The sequence below is a fragment of the Macrotis lagotis genome, chromosome 6, assembly GCF_037893015.1.
Source record: "Macrotis lagotis isolate mMagLag1 chromosome 6, bilby.v1.9.chrom.fasta, whole genome shotgun sequence".
Lineage (NCBI taxonomy): Eukaryota > Metazoa > Chordata > Mammalia > Peramelemorphia > Peramelidae > Macrotis > Macrotis lagotis.
This window is the reverse complement of record NC_133663.1, coordinates 165,784,225-165,808,543: the sequence shown is the minus strand read 5'-3', so window position 1 is coordinate 165,808,543 and position 24,319 is coordinate 165,784,225. Positions and strand designations below refer to the sequence as shown.

General features: G+C 33.8%; 1 protein-coding gene and 1 pseudogene across 3 annotated transcripts in view; one reads left to right on the top strand and one right to left on the bottom strand.

Annotated features, from left to right (window-relative positions):
- PCCA (propionyl-CoA carboxylase subunit alpha) overlaps window positions 1-24,319 on the bottom strand; it is a 556,428-nt gene that overhangs the window by 251,336 nt on the left and 280,773 nt on the right. For all 3 annotated transcript variants that reach the window (XM_074191968.1, XM_074191970.1, XM_074191969.1), the window contains exons 15-16: window positions 21,637-21,705; window positions 19,500-19,575 (exon numbers count right to left, since the gene is read on the bottom strand). In XM_074191968.1, coding sequence (XP_074048069.1) covers window positions 19,500-19,575; window positions 21,637-21,705 — 145 coding nt within the window. The remainder of the gene's footprint in view (window positions 1-19,499; window positions 19,576-21,636; window positions 21,706-24,319) is intronic.
- LOC141491520 (cytosolic iron-sulfur assembly component 2B pseudogene) lies at window positions 4,042-10,827 on the top strand (annotated as a pseudogene).

The following is a 24,319-nucleotide window of genomic DNA, read 5'->3' as shown; positions in this document are numbered from 1 at the left end:
GTGGTGTGGGGCAGTTCAGGTGGCGCAGTGGATACCCTGGAGTCAGGAGTACCTGAGTTCTGTCCTCCGACACTTAATAATTTACCTAGCTGTGTGATCTTGGGCGAGCCACTCAACCCCATTTACCTTGCAAAAACCTAAAAAAAAAAATTCAGAGACTATGACATTTGATGCATATCTCTTTAGTACTAATATTACTTCATTGTCTATGATACTTTCTAGAAAAAAAGTTTCTTTCCTTATCTCTTTTAATAAGATCTATTTTTGCCTTTGCTTTGTCTAAGACCACAATTTCTATTTTTTTTCTAAACTCAGTGGAATCATAAGAGATTTTTAGTCCCTGATTTTTATTGTTTATTTAATGTGTTATAAACAACATTTTGTTGGATTCTCATTGATAATACATTTGTTTTGTGGGTCAACCCACTCCATTTACATTCAGTAACAATTATTAATTAGTATATCCCTCCATTCTATTTTACCCTATTTATCACTTTCTCCTTTTTATACTGTCCCTTTTCAAAATCGGTTTTGTTTCAGGCCACTTCTTCCTTCTATTGAATCAACTTCTTTTCTTCTCCTTTTCCCCTCCTTCTGCCTTATAAAGTAAGATATTTTTTATAGCCCCAATGACTGGGTAGGTTATTTTAGTTGAGCCAAATCCAATGAAACTAAGTTTCAAGTTTTGACAATTACCTTTCCAGTTTGCACTCCATTGTAAAGCTTTTGCAAAGGTTTTCTTTTGAGCATCTTATGTGTAATAATTCTCCCTGTTCTTCCTCATGTGCCCCCCCCCATTTCCAGTGCAACTCTTTCTGAAATAATTTCTTGAAATTATCCCAACATAATCACTTTACCCTGGTGCCCTCTATGTATACTCCTTCTGACTATTCCAATCATGAGAAAGTTCTAAGGAGTTAAATTAGAACTAGTTCTGATATAACTGGATCAAAGGGGGACACAAATTCTTCTCTTGGTCTATAGTTTTATTTCTTTGTTTTAATTTTTCGTGATTTAGTTATCAATGCCATATTTGTGTCATAAAAAGGAATTTGGTGGGATTCCTTCTTCACCTGTTTTCCCAAACAGTTTATATAGTATTGGGATTATTTGTCCTTTAAATATTTAGTAAAATTCACTTGTAAATCTATCTGGCCTTGGTTTTTTCCATAGAGTTCATTATTGGTTGTTCAATTTCTTTTTCTAAGATAGGGTTACTTAAATATTCTATTTCCTCTTGTTTTAATTTGGGCAATTTACATTTTTGTAAATGTACATACATTTCCTTTAGATTGTCAGATTTATTGGCATATAATTGGGTAAAATAATTTCTAATAATTGCTTTAATTTTCTCTTCATTGATGGCATATTCACCACCATATTCCTCTATCCACAGCCTTTTCAATGAATGTAATTTTTATTGCATAATGATCTGAAAAGAAATCACTATTTGCCAAAAATTGCTTTAAAAAACCCTAGAAAGTAGTGAGACAGAAATTAGTCATAGACTAACATATTACACCATATACCAGGATGAGGTCAAAATGGGTACATGATTCAGACAGAAAAAGTAATATAAGCAAATCCTGGGAAACATGGAATATTTTACCTATCAGATTTAAGTACAGGGAAAGAATTTATGACAAAACAAAAGACAATATTATGAGATTTAAATTGATAATTAAAAGGTTTTACACAAACAAAATCAATGTAGCCAACATTCCAAAAAGCAGGAAATTGCACAAAATATTTTTACATAGGTTTCAGGGCCTCTTATAAAAAGGCTCCATTTCTCAAATATATAGAGAACCGAGTCAAATTTATAAGAATGAGTTTTTTTCTCAATTGATAAATGGTCAAACAATTTAAACAACTAGTTTTTCATAATAAATCAAAGCAATCGTAATCATATGAAAAATGTTCTAAATCACTACTGGTTAGAGAAATACAAATTAAAACAACTCTAAAAACTGGGAAACAATCTTTACAACTAATGATTCTGACAAAGGACTCATGATCAAAGGATATGCAAAGGCAATTTACAGATGAGATCAAGCAATCCATAGTCATATGAAAAACTGTTCTAAATCATTACTTATTAGAGAAATACAAATTAAAGCTTCTCTGAGGTACCACCTCATACCTCTCAGACTGGCCAATATGACCAGAAAGGATAATGATCATTGTTGGAAGAGTTGTGGGAAATCTGGGACACTATTACACTGTGGGTGGAGCTGTGAACTCATCCAACCTTTTTGGAGAGATATTTGGAACTATGCCCAAAGGACAACAAAAATGTCCATACCCTTTGATCCAACAATACCACCACTGTGTCTATTCCCTGAAGAGATGATGAAAAAGGGTAAAAACATCACTTGTACAAAAATATTCATAGCAGCCCTGTTTGTGGTGGCAAAGAACTGGAAATCAAGTAAATGTCCTTCAATTGGGGAATGGCTTAGCAAACTGTGGTATATGTATATCATGGAAAACTACTGTTCTACAAGAAACTAGGAGGGATAGGAATATAGGGAAGCCTGGAGGGATTTGCATGAACTGATGCTGAGTGAGTTGAGCAGAACCAGAAAAACACTGTACAACCTAACAGCAACATGGGGGGTGATGATCAACCTTGATGGACTTGCTCATTCCATCAGTGCAACAATCAGGGACAATCTTGGGCTGTCTGCAATGGAGAATACCAAATGTATCCAGATAAAGAATCATGGGGTTTGAACAAAGTTCAAGGGCTATTCCCTTTAATTTAGAAAAAAAAGCCTGATATATTGTCTGATCTTGTTAACTCTTATACTTTTTGTTTCTTCCTTAAGGATATGATTTCTCTCTCATGACACTCAATTTGGATCAATGTACAACATGGAAACAATGTAAAGACCGACAAATTGCTTTCGGGGGGGGGGGGTGAAGGGGGGGAGGGAAGTAAGATTAGGGGAAAAATTGTAAAACTCAAAATAAATACAATCTTTAATTAAAAGAAAAAAACAACTCTAAGGTGCTATTTCATATTTATCAGATTAGCTAACATAAAAGAGACCAATAACAAATGTTGATGGGGATGTGAAAAAATTGGAACAGTAATGTAGTGTTGGTGGAAATGTGAAATGATTGGACCAATAAGTACTACAATTCTGAAATGTCTAAAGGGCAATCTAAATCAGCATACTCTGATCAAATAATACTATTAGATTTGTATCCCAGATATATCATAAAAAAGGGAAAACATTTAATTGTATAAAATATTTTTAGCAATTCTTTTTGTGGTGGCAAAGAATTAGAAATTGAGGACATGTATATCTTAAGACTGTGATGGAATAAAATTGTTCTATAAGAAATGACAAAAGAATGCTTTCAGAAAAACTTGGGAAGACTTCCATGAACTGATGCAAAATAAAATGAGCACAACCAGAAGAACACTATCAAAGCAACAGCAAGATTGTATGATGATCAAATGGAATGACTTATCTATTCTCACCAATGCAAAGCTAAAACAATTGTGAAGGAGATGATGAAAAATGATATCCACCTGCAGAGAAGGAAATGATGATATGTAAGTGCAGACTTAACTATACTTCAAAAAAAATTTCCTTACTATTCTTATTTTTATTTGGTTTTCTTTGGTTGTCTTTTTTTCAACAAATAAATTTTGCATAACTACTCATGTATAATCTATATCAAATTGCTGGCCATCTCAAGAAGTAGTGAGAACAAGAAGGAAGAAAAATTGGAATTCAAATTTTTTTAAAAATTAAATAAAAATTTTTGTTTGTATGTAATTGAGGAAAATAAAAAGTAATTAAATGAAAAAAATTAAAAAATAACTGAAGATGAGTTGAAGGAAATGAGAATATTTTGCCTGGAAAAGACTTAAGAAAGATGGGATAACAATTTTCAGTTAGTTGAAATATTGTTATTTCACATTTTCCAATTCTGTCCCAGATTTAGGTCTGATATAAGGAAAAACTTGCTAACATTTACAGCTATTCAAAAGTACAATGTACTTATACTGACGTATAAGTATACATGAAGAGTAAAACTGCTAAAAAGAACACAAAGATTAAAAACCACATGACCCCAGAAAGTAATTCCTCAAAACTGGTAAAGGTAGGACACCTTAAAATGATTTAGTAGAAAAAGTTTTTTTTTCCCTCATGCCTCCATCTTTCCAGCTTTCTTTTTTTTCCCCTCATGCCTCCATCTTTCCAGCTTTCCAGGATGACAACTTACTTACATATCTTGTATCTTATCAGATATGTGCCTCTTTCTCTTACTTTAGCTGCAATATATTTTTCTTCTAGTTTTTCTATTCTTATACTTCTTTAAATAACTGTAGCCAAGAATCCTAGTTGAAGACTTTATTGCACTGTTCTAATTGTCAGCAACTTTCTCAACCACCATTCTTTCCTTGTTTTGATCTTCACACCAATAGATTAATCTTTAAAGTATCACAGAATTACTGTAATAGAAAGGATATCAGAGAAGTCATCTGAGCTGATATGGCCAGATACCCTTAATCAACAGTCGATAAATGGCCCATTCAATCTTTGCTTAAAATCTTCAATGATAGGAATTCCATGATTTTCTAAAAATTAGCTCTCCAAAACTGTGAGATTTTTTTCCTTATGTCAAACCTAAATGTGCATCTCCACAGCTTCAGATTGTTTCTTTTTCAACCCTTTTAGGTTAAAAAGAATAAGTAATTAATCATCTAGCAAACAATAACCCTTCAACTACTCAAAGATCATCACCATAACTTTCCTTAGATCTCATCTTTTCCAAGATAAACACACCTAGTTCTTTCAGTCTGTCTTCATGACAGGCACCTGAAAATCTTTAACATGTCCTACTCTGAAAACTTTATGAGTTCAGCAAGCAAATCTGAGCATGGCACTCTAAATATAGTTAATTATTTCTTTCTTCCAGAAAGCTATTCTTGGAAACTAAAAGGAGGCATAAATTTGGAATCAGGACTATGTGATGGCAAATCATGATTTTTTTTTCTAATAATGGTTATAGGCAAGTGCATTAACCTCATTGAATCTCAGTTCCCTCATTTGTAAAATAAGGAGTTTAGATTAGAAAGTATATAAGGTCTCTTCTCTCTCTAAATCTATGACCTTTCTTAGATGCCATTTCACACTTTGACTCTTTCAACAAATATTCATAAACCAGGGGCAGCTAGGTGGCACAGAGAATAGAAAACCATCCCTGGAGTCAGGAAGACCTGAGTTCAAATTCAACATCACTTAATAACCACCTACTTTTGTGACCTTGGGCAAGTCACTTGCCCCACTGCCTTGCCAAAAAAAAAAGGAATTTTGGGGCAATGGCACAATGAATAGAGCACTTAGAGCACTGACCTTGAGAATCTGGAGGACCCAAGTTCAAATTCAACCTCAAACACAGAATACTTACCTAGCTATATGACCTTAGGTATCTCACTTAACCCCACTTAACCAAAAAAAGTCAAAAAAACAAACAAAAAACCCCAACAAACTCATAAAACATTAGGTTGTGAGCTCCTTGAGAGCAGGAATTGTCTTTTGCCTCTTTTTTGTATCCCCAGCGTTTAGTACAGTACTTGGGAGGGAAAAATAGGCACTGTGTGGTCATGTTACCTCACACCTAACACTTATGAAAGTATTTTTTAAAAATTCAAGCACAGCATGTTAAATTTATATCTATTATATTTCATCAGTTTATCTTATAAAATCCAGCCTGATGTTCAATGTGTTACTTTCTTTCAGATGAATTTGTATCAATCAAATTATATTAGAAAGAACCAACCATCAAAAACATTTAGTATTCATTAAAAAAAATAATAGACAAGGGAAAATCAGATGTAATTGAATTCAATAATGTTTATTTATACAATAATGTATATATTATTCAAGAAAATTTAATAAATACAAAACAGAAACATGAGTGGAATATCAAATACCATAAAATAAATAAAAGGGAAACCAATCATGCCTTTCATAGCCGTGTATAGATGAATAATTTACTTATGAAGGGATAAAGGGAATTTAAAAAGCTAAAACAGATTTTTAATTTCAAGAAAGTAAGAAGTCCTTGCACAAGTAAAATTGAGATATTTAAGATTAAAGGGAAGAGGTTGTCTGGGCAAAATTTTTTCTAACAATTATCTCCTATATATCCAAATCAACTAATCAATCCAAGTGAAATGGGATGCCTTAGATTATTTACTACCTCTTAGACATTTAGGAAAGGGTTAAATAAAATGTTGTAATGAAATATTACTGCAAGAGAAAGACGATTTTAGAGAATGCTGGGTTGTATAAATTTATGCAGAATAAATTGAGCAGAAACAGGAGAACAAAAACATGTTGTAAAATTAGTATCATTGAAAGACATAAGAACTGACAACAGTTCCTTTCAAGAGAACCTATAATGAAGCATATATCTCACCTCCTAACAAAGAGGATTTGTGTCAATGTTGCAGAGGCACACACATATGTATATATACATATATATGTATAAATGCATATACACATAAATGTATATATACATATATATTAATATATATATATATTTGTACACAAACACACACACTCCTCCATTAACAAAGGGGGGAACTTTGTAACAATTAAACATGGTCAAATAAGTTAATCATACACTTGGCCACAAATATATAAATAGGTGGAAACTCATCAGGATAGACAGAGGATTCCTGATACTGATCATACACACACACACACACACACACATACACACACACACACACTGACAATAGAGAGCCATGGAAGCAGTTTTTTAAATGCACAGAAGATAACAGAAGGAAATTTTAAAATCACAAAAAAGTAGGTCAGTTTTGAAAAAAAAAGTAAATTTTATTATATACTTTCTTAAAAAAGCAAGCAATAAAAATACAGCATTATAGCTCACTATAGAATATCTTTTCCATTTTGCTGTGTGGATGGAAATGATTTTTTGGGGGGGTTTAATTTCAGAATAAAAAAATTTTTTAAAACACTTTTTTTTTTTGGTGGGGCAATGGGGTTAAGTGGCTTACCCAAGTTCACACAGCTAGTAAGAATCAAGACCAGATTAGAACTCAATTCCTGACTGCTCCACAACAGGAACATTTTAAAAGACAGACTATATTATTATTATGGGACTGTGAACTATTAGTAAAATCATTCTGGAAATCAATTTGGAATTAAAGAAATAAAGGAAATGGGCGGGGGGAGCCAAGATGTCAGTGGGAAGGCAGCATTTCCTAGAAATTCCTTCTCCAAAAAAACTTCAAAAGCTGTCAAATTATGACTCTAGCCAAAATTTAGAGGGGCAGAACCCACAGAAAGACTGAGTGATACATTTTCCCAGTCCAAGATAACTTAGAAGTTCCATGGGAAAGGTGTTTTTCACCGAGAATGGGAGTCAGAAAAAGCCCAGAACAGCTTGAAGGGGAAGGGAGAGAATTCTGCTACACTAGAATGAGTGTGGAGTGAGAAGAACCAACCAAAGAACCTGCAGTGAGAAACGGGATAAACCAGCCTGCACCTCCAGAGCCCAGCCCACAGATGGTAAGGGGGTCAGGGGAGACTGCAGAAATTTCTCTGCTCTCCCTGGGGGCAGGACTCTGATGCACACTCAGATCCAGGTTGCAGTTTGGGTGCCCATACTAAGATAGTCAAGCAGGGCCCATCCTTACAGCTTCAGAGCAGAGGGAAGTGCTGTGGTCATCTATATCAAAGCACAGGCAAGAAAGCATAAGACCTCAGAGGAATAAAGGTCCCAGTGAGGTGTCCCCCCCCCAAAAAAAACCCAAACCTTTGGAAGTGCTGTAAATTAGTCTTGGGCTGACAAAATGAGTAAACAACAGAAAAAGAGGAATCTGACCATAGAAAATTATTTTAGTCCCATGGAAGATCAAAACAAATACTCAGATGATGACAAAAATCAAAGCTTCCATATCCAAAACCTCCAGGAGAAATAGAAAATGGGCTCACACTATGGATGAGTTTTAAAAAAAGACTTTGAAAAACAATTAAGGGAGGTGGAGGAAAAATTGGTTGGAGAAATGACAGTCATGCAGAAAAATCATGAAAACCAAATCAAAAACTTGGTGAAAGATATACAAAAAAATACTGAAGAAAATAATTTGTTAAACCCAGTTTAGGTCAAATGGAAAAAAGCAAAACAAAAGGCAAATGAGCAGAAGAATGCCTTAAATAGAAGAATTGGCCAGCTGGAAAAAGAGATAAAAAAGCTCTCTGAAGAAAATAACTCCTTCAAATGCAGAATGGAAATAAAGGAAGCTTATAACTTTTTAAGAAATCAGGAAGAAATAAAACTATTCAAAAAAAAGCCAAAAAATTAGAAAGTAATGTGAAATATTTCATTGGAAAAACAACCGACCTCAAAAACAAACCCAGGAGAAATAATTTTAAAAGTATGGGTTCTCTGAAAGTCATGACCAGGAAAAGAGCCTAGACTTCATTTTTCAAAAAATAATACAGCAGACTTTTTCTGAAGGTCAGGATCACTTGAGATTAGACAGGAGTAGGAAACCCAATCCTGGAGCTGTGACTATGGTTGGCAGACTAGCATCCATGGAAGTCATTGTGGGCATTCACATCCAGGGTCAGGCTCTAACATTATCTATGTAAAGGGGACCTTCAAAAATAATGGAAGAGAAGGGCCACAAGGAGGTATTGGTGTCCACTGGAGATCAGGGCATGATTTAAAAATAAGTGATGGGTATTCCGGATGACAGACAAAGCAAAGTGCATCATTAGAAGCAGCAATCAAAGCGGTTGAGCAAGCAAAGGTCCAAAATAAGAACAACATCGTAGTGTGCACAGATAGCCAACATGTCACCAAGGGTATGAATGAGTGGACTGACAAATGGAAAGGAAATGACTGGAAAACAAGTAAAAATAAAGATGTTGTCCACAGAGAGCAATTCAGTAAGCTGGATAATATGACTCGGGACATGAATTTTAAGTAGAATTATGTACCTGCTTCTTCAAAAGATGAAGGTAATGTTGCATCTCAGAAATTAGCAAGAAAAGTGACTGGGAAGAAGTGAAAATACTTAATATTTGCAGATACTGAAATTTAGATTATAGTGTCACTGTTTTTCTTTTTTTAATGTCATTGTTTAATCTTGCAATATAATAATCTCCAAATCATTTTCTCTTTACCTTTCTCCCCCCCTTGCCTTGTTGGAGTTGGTTTTTCTATGTGCTATTTTAAATTTTTGTTTAATACAAACCAAAATGAAATGTATATTAAAAAAACTGTAAAAATTGTTAAAATAATAAATAAGAGGAAGGCAGATTGTTCCATCTCTATCATATCCAGAAGAAAACAAATAATACAGCAAAATTGTCCTGAGATCCTAGAAGCAGAGGATAAAATAGAAATTGAGGGAATTCACCAGTCACCTCCTCAAAGAGATCCCAGGAAAAAAACTTACAGGAATATTATTGCAAAATTCCCAAACTCCCAAATCAAAGAGAAAATTCTTCAACTGAAGTTTTGTTTTGTTTTTGCAAGGCAATGAGGTTAAGTGTCTTGTCCACGGCCACACAGCTAGGTATTTGTTAAGTGTCTGGGGCTGGATTTGAACTCAGACACTCCTGAATCCAGGGCTGCTGCTCTATCCACTGCACCACCTAGCTGCCCCCAAAGAGAAAATTCTTAAAGCTGCCAGAAACAAACAATTCAACTACCAAGGCTCCATACTCAGGATTATATAGGATCTGGCAGCATCTACATTAAGGACTTGTAGGGATTGGAATATGATATTTCAGATGGCAAAAGATCTTGGTTTACAACCAAGAATCAACTACCCAGTAAAACTCACCATCCTCTTTCAGGGGAAAAGATGGACTTTTAATGAAACAACCAGAGCTGAACAGAAAGTTTCAACTCCAAGTACAGGACTCTGGTGAAACATAGAGGGAGTGGATGAGAAGGACTAACTATGAGGAACTTAATGATATTTAACTGTTTGTATTCCTGCACGGGAAGTAGATATTGATAACTCATATGAACTTTCTCATAAGAGCTGTTAGAAGGAGCATATATAGACAGGGCACAGGAAGGAACAGGATATAATGGTATAATATCATAAAAAGATGGAGTGTGCCGCCCGCAGCGGGGCGGGCCAAGAGGGTGGGCGCGGGCGGCCTCTTGGAGAACGCCAACCCGCTCATCTACCAGCGCTCCGGGGAGAGGCCTGTCACCGCGGGCGAGGAGGACGACCAAGTCCCAGGGAGATCTTCCATCTGATCCGCTCCATCCATGACCCCGAGCACCCGCTGACCCTGGAGGAGCTGAACGTGGCGGAGCAGGTGCGCGTGAAGGTGAATGACTGTGGAGTTTACTCGCACTATCCCTCACTGCAGTACAGCGACCTTCATCAGCCTGTCCATCAAGGTCAAGCTGATGCGTTCCCTGCCTGAAAGGTTCAAGATGGACATTCACATCACCCCTGGGACATATGCCTCAGGACATGCCGTGAACAAACAGCTTGCTGACAAGGAGCAAGTTGCAGCGGCTTTGGAGAATTCTCATTTACTGGAAGTTGTCAACCAGTGTCTTTCAGCTCGTTCCTAGCCCGCTTAGGAGAGGAACCACCTCTGGGGGGCCCTGCAGCTCTCCCCTCCATCCCTGTCCTTCTGCCTTCTTGCCTGCCCCTCATTTGTCACTGTGATGTGTCTTGAGAAAGACTGTATGCGGGAGAAGCTGTGCTGCTGCAGCTACAAGGAGATAAAGTAAATGAGTGGTGCCTCTCAACAGGTCATTGGAAATACTTTAATAAACCTTTAACTTATACTTCCCTGTCACACAAAAAAAAGATGGAGTCAATGGGTGATAAAGGAAAGTACTGGGAAGAAGGGAAAGGAGATAAAAAAGAAGCTAAGAAATTTCACCCAAGAGTCAAGAAAAAGCTTTATCAATGGAATGGAATGGGGGAAGGTACAGAGGAATGAGTGAGCCTTCATTCTCATCAGAAATGGCTCAGAGAGGAAATAACATACACACTTAATAGGGTATAGAAATCGATCTTACCCTAGAGAAAAAGGAGAAGAAAGGGATAGGATAAGGGGGAATGGAGGGAAGGGAAGGGGGGGAATAGGTGACTGAAGAAAGGAAAGATTGAAGGAGAAGGTACTCAGATATAACACACTTTTGGACAGGGCCAGGATGAACGGAGAGAGAAAATAGAATAAATGAGAGTGGGGAGGAATATAGTGGAGGGAAATACAGCTAGTAATAACAACTGTCGGAAAAATATTGAAGCAACTTTTCTGGTGGACTTATGATAAAAAAAAAAAAAAAGCAACTCACCCCAGAGACAGAGCCAATGGAATCTGAGCACAGACTGAAGTCCAATTTTTTTCTCTCTTTCTCTCACTATTCCTGAGGTTTCCCATCTTCGTGGGGGGGGTGGGGGGGCAGGGCAGTTTATGTTTACTCTTTTAACAAAATTATTGTAATAACATAAAATAAATAAATCTACATCCTTCAAAAAAAAAATAAAGGAACTCAAATCTCCATACCGCTTTCTCCTGAGATTCCACTAATACAACATATATCCACAAGAAGGACACTAACAAAAATAAAGGCTACAAATATTTCAAAGTATTTATAACCCCAACTTTTTTTAGTAGCAAAGAAAAAGTAAATAACCATCAACTGGGGAATGACTAAGCAAACAGTAGAACATTAACTAAAAGAATATTACTGTGATGTGATGTGATGTAATGTGATAAACAACAAACATAATGACTATAAAAGTATAGAATAATTTAAATGATGAAAACAAAGCCAGGAACAATATATAATCACAACATTAATGGAATTAACAGGAGTCATCATCAAACAACTAAGAATGAATGTTTTGCAATTATAAAGAACAAATTGCCCAAAAGAAGAGCTTTGAGAACTCATTTCCTGTAACTCCTTTTTTAGAGATGAGGCCTGGTTTACATGTTTAGAACATCATGTAAATCTAATTTTTTCATGTATAGACTGTCATTTTTTTCTTTTCTTTTTTTTGTCTTCTTTTTTTTCTTTAAAAAAATTTGTTGTAAGTAATGACTTTCTGCAAAGGAGAGGGGGACAAAGCAGGGATAAATCTAAACAAAGTAAAAGCAAAAGTAACTAATAAAAATCTATACAACAAAGTGAATCATTCTGAAGTGGTAGATTGGAAACTGTTGAAATTACTGACCATGGAGTTCAAAATGGATAAAAATTCAATGACCCTAGAAAAGGAAAAATGTTGAGATATAACAAGGAGAAGTTTTAGCAAGGCAATATAATTTAAAGAAATGGAAGCAGTGGAACAGCAGTAGTTATGCTCTTGAAGGAAAGCTTTATATTTCAAGTTCTAAGAGATAATACAAATCTGGATGGATGATGGTGAAATATAATGGTTGATTGGCTAGTTGATTATTGTCCTTTGTCCTCAAAGAGGACCAAAATGGCACCCCTATTCTGGAGTTAAGAGATTGTGGTTGATCAGACAAATACAGGTTCAGAAGACTCTTCTAACAAGCTGGATACAAATAGTCGACAGGAACATCTGAAGCAGAGATGTCTCTAAATTTGTATATCTCATGTTTCCCTTGAAACAGTACAAGTGATTTCCTTTAATGTGTAAAAAAGAATTTAAGTGAGGTAGACTTGCAAAGTCACTGACTTTATGTTCCAGGGTCATCAAGTCCAATGATAAGATAAAGTCAAGAAGACTGTTGATAGCCTAGGCTGCAGTGGATGACTTTAACATCATCAAAGTCTAACCAAGCTCTAAGCACTCCACAGTGCCTGATTCAGTCAGCTTCATAGCCAGTGGAACAAATTATTTTAGTGTTCCACCGAGGGAAGCCTTCACAAGTTTTGAGGTAGATAATTCCCCCATCCCCACAAATTGTCCTCAACCTGATTTAGTCTATCTGCCAAAACAGGGAGTGACTGCTGCCCATGAAACCTCTTATTAGAGCCACAGGTGAGAGCTGGGGGAATCAGACAGACACCAATGGTGGAAAACAGCCCTGAAAAGCTTCAAGATTCCTCATACCAGAGGTACTAGTCTTCCCTGAAAAGATTACTAGCTATGTTCTGTTTAAATGTTTTGTTTCTTTTTTGGGGGTAGGGCTGTTGCAAAGCAATAGGGTTAAGTGACATGCTCAAGGCTACACAGCTGGCAATTATTATTAAATTTCTGAGGCCAACTTTGAACTCAGGTCCTCCTGACTCCAAGGCCAGTGTTCTATTCACTGTGCCACCTAGCAGCCCTATTGTTTAAATGTTTTAATGGTTTTTAATTTTGAAAAAGGCATCAAATGTGTTTTCAAAATCAAATGCAATTTTGAAAATGAAGCAGACTAGCAATGAAACTATACATATACATGTATAATATACATGCATATACATATATACATATATAATATGCATATACATATATAATATATATAAGCATTTGTGTACATTTAATATATTTGATGAGAAATTTCCTCTGAAACAAAAAAGAAATTCCAGAAAAACAACATGGAAATTGAAAGAATACACAATTAAATTCAAACAAATTCAAAAGCCATTTATTAATTTCCTATTATTTATAAAGAACTGGGCCAAACTTGAGTTAGACTTGTACTCCTTTAAGTCTTGTTCTTTTTTTTTTGCAAGGCAATGGGGTTAAGTGGCCTGCCCAAGGCCACACAACTAGGTAATTATTAAGTGTCTGAGACTGGATTTGAACTCAGGTACTCCTGACCCCAGGGCCAGTGCTCTATCCACTATATCACCTAGCCACCCCTAAGTCTTGTTCTAAATTTAACAAGAATGTTTTGCAAATACTTAGAAATTTTATTCATGTAAAATATTTTAAGTAACATATAATTTTGCAGATAAAGTATAATTGATTACAATTGTAAGCTATAATTTGAGATTATATTAGTTCTGCCTATGAAAAGTTTAACCATTTAGATCAATGATAGAGTAAGACTTCATAATCATATAAAGGATAAGGGGATCACAAAAGCTAAAGGAGATAATTCTGATTATATAAATTTCTCAAATCCACAATAAGCACTACAAAGGACATACTGAAAATTAGATAAATGGATAAAATGGAAATGAAAGACTCTGAGAATGATAAATAAAACTAAAAGCTGGCTCTTTTAAGAATATGAACAGAATTGGGGCATCTAGGTAATGCAGTGTATAGAACACCAGCCCTGGAGTGATGTATGTTAGCAGAACTGAAAATATAAATTATTTTATATACCTATAATTATTTTAATATCCATAAAAATATAAAACTATACTAATAGAAGATCAAATAGAAACCTAAAATAATGGAATCTTAAAAATTTATTTAAAATCACAACTTCTTTTACAATATGACTAACTTAGAAATACAGTAAACATGATTACATATGTATAACACATATCAGATTGCTTGCTGTCATAGGGAGGGCAGAGGGAGGGAGAAATATGTAGAACTCAAAAGCTTACAAAAAAGATGAATGTTGAAAATTTATCTGTAAGTTATTAAAAAAATAACTTTAAAAAAATCACTTCTGAGTGAACTAGGTCACAGAACCAGATAAAAATGTAAATGGGAAATGTTTAACAAAGTAAATTAAAATACAATAAAACATAATGTTCATTTTAAGTTTTATAAGTAAGAACGAATCCTATAATTTTTTCTATTTGAGTTGATACAATTAATCTAGACAATACTCTAAAACTATAAATTTCAAAGATGATAATTTGGATTGATGTAGTTTCTTATGCAATAGTTTCCTTGTACCAATAATGAAATCATATCTCCAGTTCTACACACATGAAAAAACACAATACATACACACAAAGATAAGTACAAATATACATTTATATATAGACACATGCATGTGTATACAGGAATATACCAATATGTATAATATCTGTTTCACATGATAATTCATGAACACATAAGCAAATACACGTTTTCATGCAAATGCACATAATATGCTTACATACACATACACAGATACACATACACAAATACAAACGTGTAAAATAGCTGTAAAATAACTACCAAAGAAAAAAGATTCCTGGTCTTGATCATTTTTACAAGAACTCTATCAAACTTTTAAAGAGCAATTAATACCAGCAGTAGACAATTTATTCTCAAAAACTGAGAAAGTACTCTGTCTAGAACAATGTCACAATAAGGGCAAGATAACATGCATATTATTATTGATTCAACAGTTAAATAAAATCTTATCAAATAATCTATAGTAATGCATTCAAGAAATTATTCATTACAATCCTTTTTTTATAGACCAGGAATATAAGACTGGTATAACATTTGAGAAAAAAATTAACATAATAAAAACAACTAAGACCACATGATTATCTCAAAAGATGTAGGAAAATACTTTGCCAAAAATATAATATTTTTTATCTTTCTAGAGATGCTCACAATAGCAACAAAATAAAACAAAGAAATCAGAGGTGTAAAGTTCAGGAAAGAAGAGATACAACTTTCCCTATTTCATGATTAATAAGAATGTGGTCTTGGGGGGCTGCATATCCAGGGTTCTTGTAACTATCTGTTCAGTGATAGCAGCTGGTTAGAAGTTATTTCCGGCTTTTATGAGAAATGGTAGCACTTTGTCCACAATTATTTCTCCTCTCAAAAATAATTTGAAAGGGCTAGGCTAAAAGCAGGTCTGATGATTTGGGAACAATGCTCAAAGGCACTCAGATTCAGGGTCCTGAGCTGCAATATCAACTAACTGATAAAACGGGAAAGAACTCTGGCAGAAATTAACCTGACATCTTACAACACATTCCATAATAAACTCAAAATGAATATGTAGTCTGAATATTAGAGATATTACCTGTGAGCATAAACCTTAGTTGATAGAAGTGATTTCATGTTTACCAGCCAAAATATCAGCAAGTTCTTATGTACACAACCACTGACTTAGCCCAGGGCAACAGAGGGTTAAAAATGCAAGGTTCGCAAATTATCAGCCCAACAAATATCCAGGTTGTAAGGGTGGCAAACTTTACTAATCACAGTTTCTTTGTAGTTGATAATGAAGCTGCAGTCCAGACCACCTAGTAATTTAATGCCCCTAAAGTTCCTCTCCCACTCAGTCCCTGTGGATCTACCTAGTAACAATTATCAGATATGAGGGAGGAGAGCAAAGAAATTCAGGATACAGGGCCTGAAGTAAGTTCAATTCATTATCATCATGCCCAAAGATCTAAGGGGCAAGGAAGCCATACATATTTATGATTCTTTCAGTACTTCTGTTCTCACCTACAATTCCCTCACAATACCATAAAACAATTAGAAGAGAAGGAAATCACATATCTTTCAAAGTTATGAGTAGGAGATGTATCATTAATCAAGCAAGGAATAGGGGCAATCACAAAAGAATAAATATATAATTCTGATTATATGTGAAACTAAAAAAAAATTTTTTTTTAGGTTTTTGCAAGGCAGTGGGGTTAAGTGGCTTGCCCAAGGCCACACAGCTAGGTAATTATTAAGTGTCTGAGACCAGATTTGACTCCAGGGCCAGTGCTCTATACACTGCGCCACCTAGCTGCTCCATGTTATAAAGAATTTTATGCAAAAATATATTTTTAGCAATTTCTAGTGAAAGAATACAGTTTTGATAGTCATGGGAACCTAACATCCTATTTCCCCAAAGTTTAACATAACAACATTCAAATTTTTTACTTTTGTGCAATTTTCTAGGAATGTTACCCCTGCAAAATTTCAGAAATGACTGTATTTACATGAATATGGATATGGAGAGAAACAGATAGCTGATAGATAGACAAACAGACACACATACACACAAATAAAATACATAAATACAATATACACACAAAAACAAAAGGTACACTCCAAAATTCAATGAGCAAAAGATATTAAGTTCTCAAAAGAATAAAAAATTTTAACAATAATGAATGAAAACTCCAAATCAATAATAAGAGAAATGTACAACCGTGAGGTTTCATTTCATGAACAAAAATTGACAAAGACGGGAGAGATTGTAGGAAGACAGACACACTGGCGTATTTTAAGCTGAGAACCAGTACAAACATTTTAGAAAGCAATTAATAATTATTCAAAAACAGTAACTAAAATATCCATATCCTTTGATCCAAAGATTCCATTACAAGATTATTCCCCTAGGATGTTATTGATAAGAATATAAAAGTCCTAATCTATAATACTAGATAGATAGATATGCAACTGTATAGAGCAGATTTTTGATTCATAGCAAAAACACAGAAATGCAGTAAATGTCCTGCAACTGAGAAGTGACTTAACAAATTGTTGTATGTGAATGTAATGGAATGTGCTGGAATGAATGATAAATATGATTAATAAGGAAAAGCATGGACATAAATTGATGGAGAGTGATGTATGAAGAGTCAGGAAGAAAGAAGTTGTGACTTACTCAAGGTCATATAGATAGTGGCAGAGTAAAAATCCAAAATCTAGTTCCTTAGGACAGCTAGGTGGCACAGTGGATGGAGCACGCACCCTAGAGTCAGGAGTACCTGAGTTCAAATCCGGCTTCAGACACTTAATAATTACCTAGCTGTGTGGCCTTGGGCAAGCCACTTAACCCCATTTGCCTTGCAAAAACCTAAAAAAAAAAATCTAGTTCCTTGACTCCTGATCCAAAACTCTACACGAAGTGGCATCTTCCATCCTTAAACACCTAGCACAGAGGAGGCATTCAAACAGATATTTACTTAGTGCTGATGTCAGTGGTGAAAACCTTTATTGAGCATATTTCTCTAAGTTAGAGCCCTTTCAAATGAAAAACACGAGACTTTACAGGAAGTGTTCTTAAAAAATATTTTGTTATATAAAATGATTTTTCATGTCCTAAATAATTATAGGACAATAATAATGTTATATTTTATCATATTTTCCTTAAGTGTGAAAATATTATTTTAAATAATTCATAAACATCAAGTTTATAAATGATGACAATTAGAGGAAGTGAGCAATTAAGCTTAGAAATACAATGAAATCAACTAACAAAATCCTATCAAATGTTTACAAATATTATAGTTGTAGAAAGTAATAATTTAAGTAAAGCAAAGAAATACATCATTTTTAAGACAAGTAAAAAAATAGATCATGATGAAGTAATTGCAAAAACAAATAATAGAAAATGATGAAATAAGCAAATAGAAAACATGTCTAAATTATCCTGAACTCTTTTCTCTCCCTTTATGAAGCTTTGATGATTTCAACCATTCATGTAGTTTCAGTGAGATGATTCAAAATTCTATAAGTGTATTAATAATTTCTTACCAGAAATGTTATAAAATATTGTTAAGTGTGCTAGATATCTCAACTTACTTGTTCGGAAAAATCAATTTTTTTTAAATACTATCTATTGGCTGTGTATTCAAGAGATACAGGAAAATTTGTAAAAATTAATACAATGTAAACTAAGCAGAACCAAGTCACAACATGGAAATAAAAAGATTATCTAAAAAGACTCTGTACTCTTTTAATTAAAAAAATCAATGAAAAGTACCAGAAGACAGAAAGTGAAATATAGCCTTATATCACAGAGGTAGGATATTATGTAAGGGAATGGAGAAGTTGTAAAAGAAGTCTACATTCAAAGATGTGACTGAGGTTTTGGATATTTTTGTTCTATTCTTTTTCTTTGTCACTATGTTTGCATGTAGTTGAAAAAAAATGAATAATTTTTTAAATGAGTATAAGATGGATGGTGAATATAAAGGAAATGTCTGGGAAAATGTGAAAGTCTTTATATGGTATTGGTTCTTATTATATCTAATATGAACTCAAACTACTGATTTCCTTATACATGATACTGATTATGGCCAGTATTACTTCTATATTTAAATATGATGATCAGAATTGGGACTGTGGGAAAAGAAGGAGAAAAGAAGTCCATACTCAGAAGAACAAATATGTTGAAAAAAAGAGGTGGAAAATTACAGAAAAGGAAGGATTCTCCATAGATAATGAGGAAGAATTGAAGAAAAAACTGACTTTTCTTAAATTCAGACTGTACTTCCCCAACCTAGTCAAAATTTGCAAAACTTTATTATGATCAAGTTTTAAAATATTTTTGTAAATGTTCATGTCCATTACCAATTTTTAAAAATTTTAATTACTTAAAACAAAACCAGAAAAATATCTTCTAGTGGGCAAGAATATAAATTAACCAGCTAAAATAGCTTATAATTCTTCTAAAAGGTTGAACTCTTCATATTTCACTTACTCTATTGAAAATATATTCAAAGTTATAATTTTTGAACAATCTATAGCTTAAATTGTACATTTAAATACTGTAAATGCAGAATTCATATGCAAAATCTAGTAGTGCTAAAGAAAAAATGAAATATATCTATATTTTTTAAATTTCCTAATTGTTAATTCTTTAGATCATTTTCTGGATGCCAATATAGATACTATTGTTAGTTACCTCGAATGACATAACTATCCAAAGCTGCGTCCATCCTCTGTAGTGCTTCAGTTCTATTAGAACCATAAGAAATTAACTAAAGAAAAAAATAAAATGTTGAATTTGGACCAGTTATTTAAGAATAATATGATAACTTATTCTAATAAAAAATGTTCATATATGCAATGTTAAGAGTTTTCAAAAACTACCTTTAGGGATGTGAATATGGATGTATAAGATGTCATTAGTTTTAAAACAAGCAAGCATGCAAGTTGAAATCTAATCAGTATTAAGATTCAACTATCAGGTTTAAAGCCTTTTTTTCACCAACCATTATACTAACAGATATTCAGAATGCTGAGAAACATATAAGGAAAACATGAAAGTAGAAGCATGTAAGCTAGATTAGTTTTCAACTAAAAAAAATGAAATTGTCCCTGAGACTCAGATGCACGGAACTATGGTTCAAACCACCAGCATAGTGTCTTGATCATGTCAGCATAAATACCCAGGCAAAAGAAACTCTCCAGCTTTATGTACCCTGCTGAGGAGGTAACCCACATGGAGACAGGGGCTAACCCAATTTTATCAGTGCTACATCCTTGCTAAATAGCCTCTTCATAATACTAAATAAAGCTTTCAAAAAATTAAATGTCTGATTATCAAGTGTTAATAATCTGAGTCACACTTAAAACAAAAATGTCCTCTAAACTTTTTGTTTGTTTTTAGCATGTATACATGTTTGTAGACTATCATGCCAGGTCTATTGGTCTTAGTAAATGAAAATAGTTTTGCTTAAGTCATTCATTTAATCATTTTATGTAGCTTTCTGTCCATACATTACTATGAGTTTTCAAATGATAGAGATAGAAATTTGTTTTTAAAAAACTTACTATCTATGATAAAGATCTGTTTCCAAAATATTTTAAGTTTCTATTTTGTTGAAAATTTTTTACTTCTTACACATTCCATATTTTTTGCCTATAAAACTTTACTTGTATAGGTTAAAATCATTCTGTAAAGTTTTGCACCTACAATTTTTCCCAGAGAAATATCCATTAAGTTGTATTTACTTAAACATATGTAATTTTATACCTTTACAAAAGAAAATTTTTTAATATTTAAAATTTTTTTCATATATAAACACAGACATAATATAAATATATATATATATATATATATATATATATATATATATATATATATAAATCATTAAATGAAAAACTACAACTTTGGAATTAGAACTAGAACTTAAATATACAATGTACAGGAATCAAGTGACTTTCTTTCAGAATGTTTAATAAACTCATTATTTCCATGACAGAGTAATGTCAAACTCTTTAACCATTATGTCGATTCTGGCAAAATATTTCATTTTTGAGAAACTCTCTGATAAAGACTAATTTATCATAACAAATAAAGAATTTCAAAGAATATTGACCAATTTCCCTTGCTAAGATCCAAAGAGTACTCCTTTCAGTGTGCCCTAGCTTTCTTTCAAGGGAAAAAAAAAGTGTACTAAATACTTCATAAATAGATAAACCCTTGAGCTATCATAAATAGAATAGGTCTGAAAAGCAGTAAGGAAACACTGTTAATTAACCCTTATATAAGTAAGGAAGAAACATAATTTCTTAAGTAATCAGCTATGTTTAAAATTAGTTAACAAACTAAAAAATGGTAAAGACTATTTGCATCTAATAAATACTGCTAGTTATGCTCTTTAGTAATCACTGGTTAGTCATGATTTACCAGCCTTTCCTTTCACTCAGTTATTAATATTTATTTTACTGTTTTTAATCATTATATTATCCTTTCCATATTAGCAAATATATTAATTGTAGAACTTATTCAAAAACTACAGTCTTTATTTTTTTGTTTTTGCAAAGCAATGGGGTTAAGTGACTTGCCCCTGCATTCTTTATTATACAAATTTTTTTTTATCAAAATGAAAGGGGGGAAAAAATAAGACACAACTTTCTTTAAAAGAAAAAAAATCTGCTTTGCTTTTACTATCAACATTTGCACACTTCATGTTTCTTATAGTTATACAGCACATGATTCACATGAAAGACAATTTTTAAAAATTTATAATTAAGTACATGCATTGTATTTTGAGTAAAAATGTCATAGGAGACAGTTATTAAAAACAACTAACTTTTGATATCATTGGATCATAATAAATGCTAATATCACTTCCTGGTTGAATGCCACTGTCAACTCGAACCTAAGAGAAAAAAGAAAGAAAAAAAACAACAATGAAAATGATTCCAGATCTGTAGACCTTTTTAAACAAGCCAAATTGTAGGCAAGTTAAAAGGTAAACACTCTTTTTTATGCAAAATACTTTAAATTTTCTCCCTATTTTGATGGAGAACACACATATATTATTTACTCTGAATTAACATTTCTCCTTTAAGGAAAAGACAAAAGCAATCTAAAACTACTTATTAGCTAAATCACTTCTGATCTTTGAAAATACAGTAGAACAAACTGCTTTGTTTTCAGTCAAAGAAAGGACCAAAAGGAGCAGCACAATACATGCATATAACAAAGTGCTTTTATAAAGTAAGCAGAATTTTTGTATGAATTTATAATTATTTGTTAATGTCTTCCACCTGAATCCTGTCATGAGCTGCCCCTTCTAAAGCACATTCCCCACTGTCCCCTTCTGAGAGCTCCAAGGGAGACATGACTAAGGCAAATTCAGCAGGAACTTTAGAGTAATGCTTATCAGCTTATCAGTTATTATAGGAATACAAGTCCTCTGGCTTTCATGTCTGTAACACTTTCTTTTTTCTGCTTCACCCTCTCAACTATAAAATACCTTTTTTTTTTTCTATTGCTGTTGTTCCCTTGAGGCTTTAATATTTACACAGCTTTATGCATGGCTCTGCTTTGTAAGGACATAGCCCCAATTAAAACTCTGATTCAACAATTTTCATGAGAAAGATAAAAAAAAAAACAGCACAAGTTCAAAATATTCTTTTGAAGAACCTAATTGCTGTTAACTAGCCAACAAGTTAGTTAGTTTATCTCTAATTCTTGTTTTCATCTCTCAGTTTGATTTAATCAATGTGGCACTAAGGTTAGTCACATAAAACTTTTAAAATGAGCAGTTGCTGGAGAACAAATGTTTATTAAATTGTTGCTGTTGGCATATATACTCAATGGGGTATAGGCATCTGGAGTAAGGAGGGGGGGACAGGGGGAAGGGGAAGGATGTGAGTGATGGAGGAGAGGATGGGCCATGGGGGGAGAGTGGTCAGATATAATACATTTTCTTTTTTACTTCTTGCAAGGGGCTGGGATTGGATGGCCTGTCCGGGACCATAGGGCCAGGTGGATGCTGGGCCTAAGGGGTGGTAGGGGGAGCTCGGGGCCTCTTGGCTCCAGGACCAGGGATCTGTCTGCTGTACCACTCAGATACCCTACAGCAGAGTCAGAGTGAAAGGAGAGAGAAAATATAGTACATGGTAGTGGAGAAATACAAAAGGAGGGAACTGCGATCAGCAATGGCAACGGTGGAAAAATATGGAAGTAACTTTTGTGATGGACTTATAATGAATGTGATCCACCCATGACAGAGTTGTTGGTGTTGGAACAAAGACTGAAGCACATTTTTTATTATTCTTATTTTTGGGGGGGGTGCAGGGCAAATGGGGATGGGTGGCCTGCCTGGGGCCGCATAGCAGGGTGATCACTGGGTGTCTGAGGCCGGATTTGAATCCGGGTGCTCCTGGCTCAAGGGCCAATGCTCTGTCTGCCACCCAGCCACAACTACTATTATTACTATTTTGTTTTATCTTGGGTCTTTTTCTTTTTTTTTCTTTTTTTTGGTTTTTGCAAGGCAGTGGGGTTGGGGTGGCTTGCATATCACACGGCTGGGTGACTGTTGGGTGTACGGGCCGGATGTGGGCTTGGGTACTCATGGCTCCAGGGCTGATGCTCCTTCCATTGCACCACCTGGCCATACCCACAATTATTACTATTATTTTTTTATTTTAATTTTTTTCTCTCCCCTTTATTGCTCAAGCAAGTCTATATTTTTGGGGGGGAGGGGTATTTTGTTTACTCTTAAACAAGAATATTTTATTAATGTATAAAAAAATTTGTACAAAATGAGAATAAATAAATATTAAATATTAAAAAAACTGTTGCTGTTGGGTTTTGGAATGTGAAATATTTTAAAGCTAATCAAAATAGTCAAGACTAAGAGACACATTCCAGTGATCTTGAGGACAGAGGAATTCGATGAAGTTACTAGAACAGCAGGACTTTGATACACAACATTGTAAAGGGGTTGAGTAGAGAAGGCCAGAAGCACACATAGATCTTTACCTGTGGGAAGAAACCTTTCTAATAAACAGGAGCTCATCTGTCTGCAGCAAGGCAGAAAAAGGTCAACACAGCGGCTGTTAGGCCTTTAATATTTTAATTTAGGCAATTATCAAGGGACCACATGTAAAACCTCTTGTCTAGGGTATCCACATGAGAGTAGGATGATGGCTTTATTATACAAATGACATCAAATTATAAAAAAAACAAATTTAACACTTTTTAAAAAACTGTACATACCTATAAATATTTAAAAGATAATATAAAAGTATGTACATTATATTCTAATGCCCATGCTTGCAAATATAGAGAAAAATATCATAGATAGATAAAATATATAGATAGATAGATATACATCAAGGTCTATATTTACAAACTGAAATGTATTTTAATTACAATACACTATAATTTTAATATATAGTTTAATTATGCTTTAAAAAGATAGTGGAGTTCTAGCAAAAGCATATTAATATAGTAAACATTAAGCAAAGATGGAGAACAAT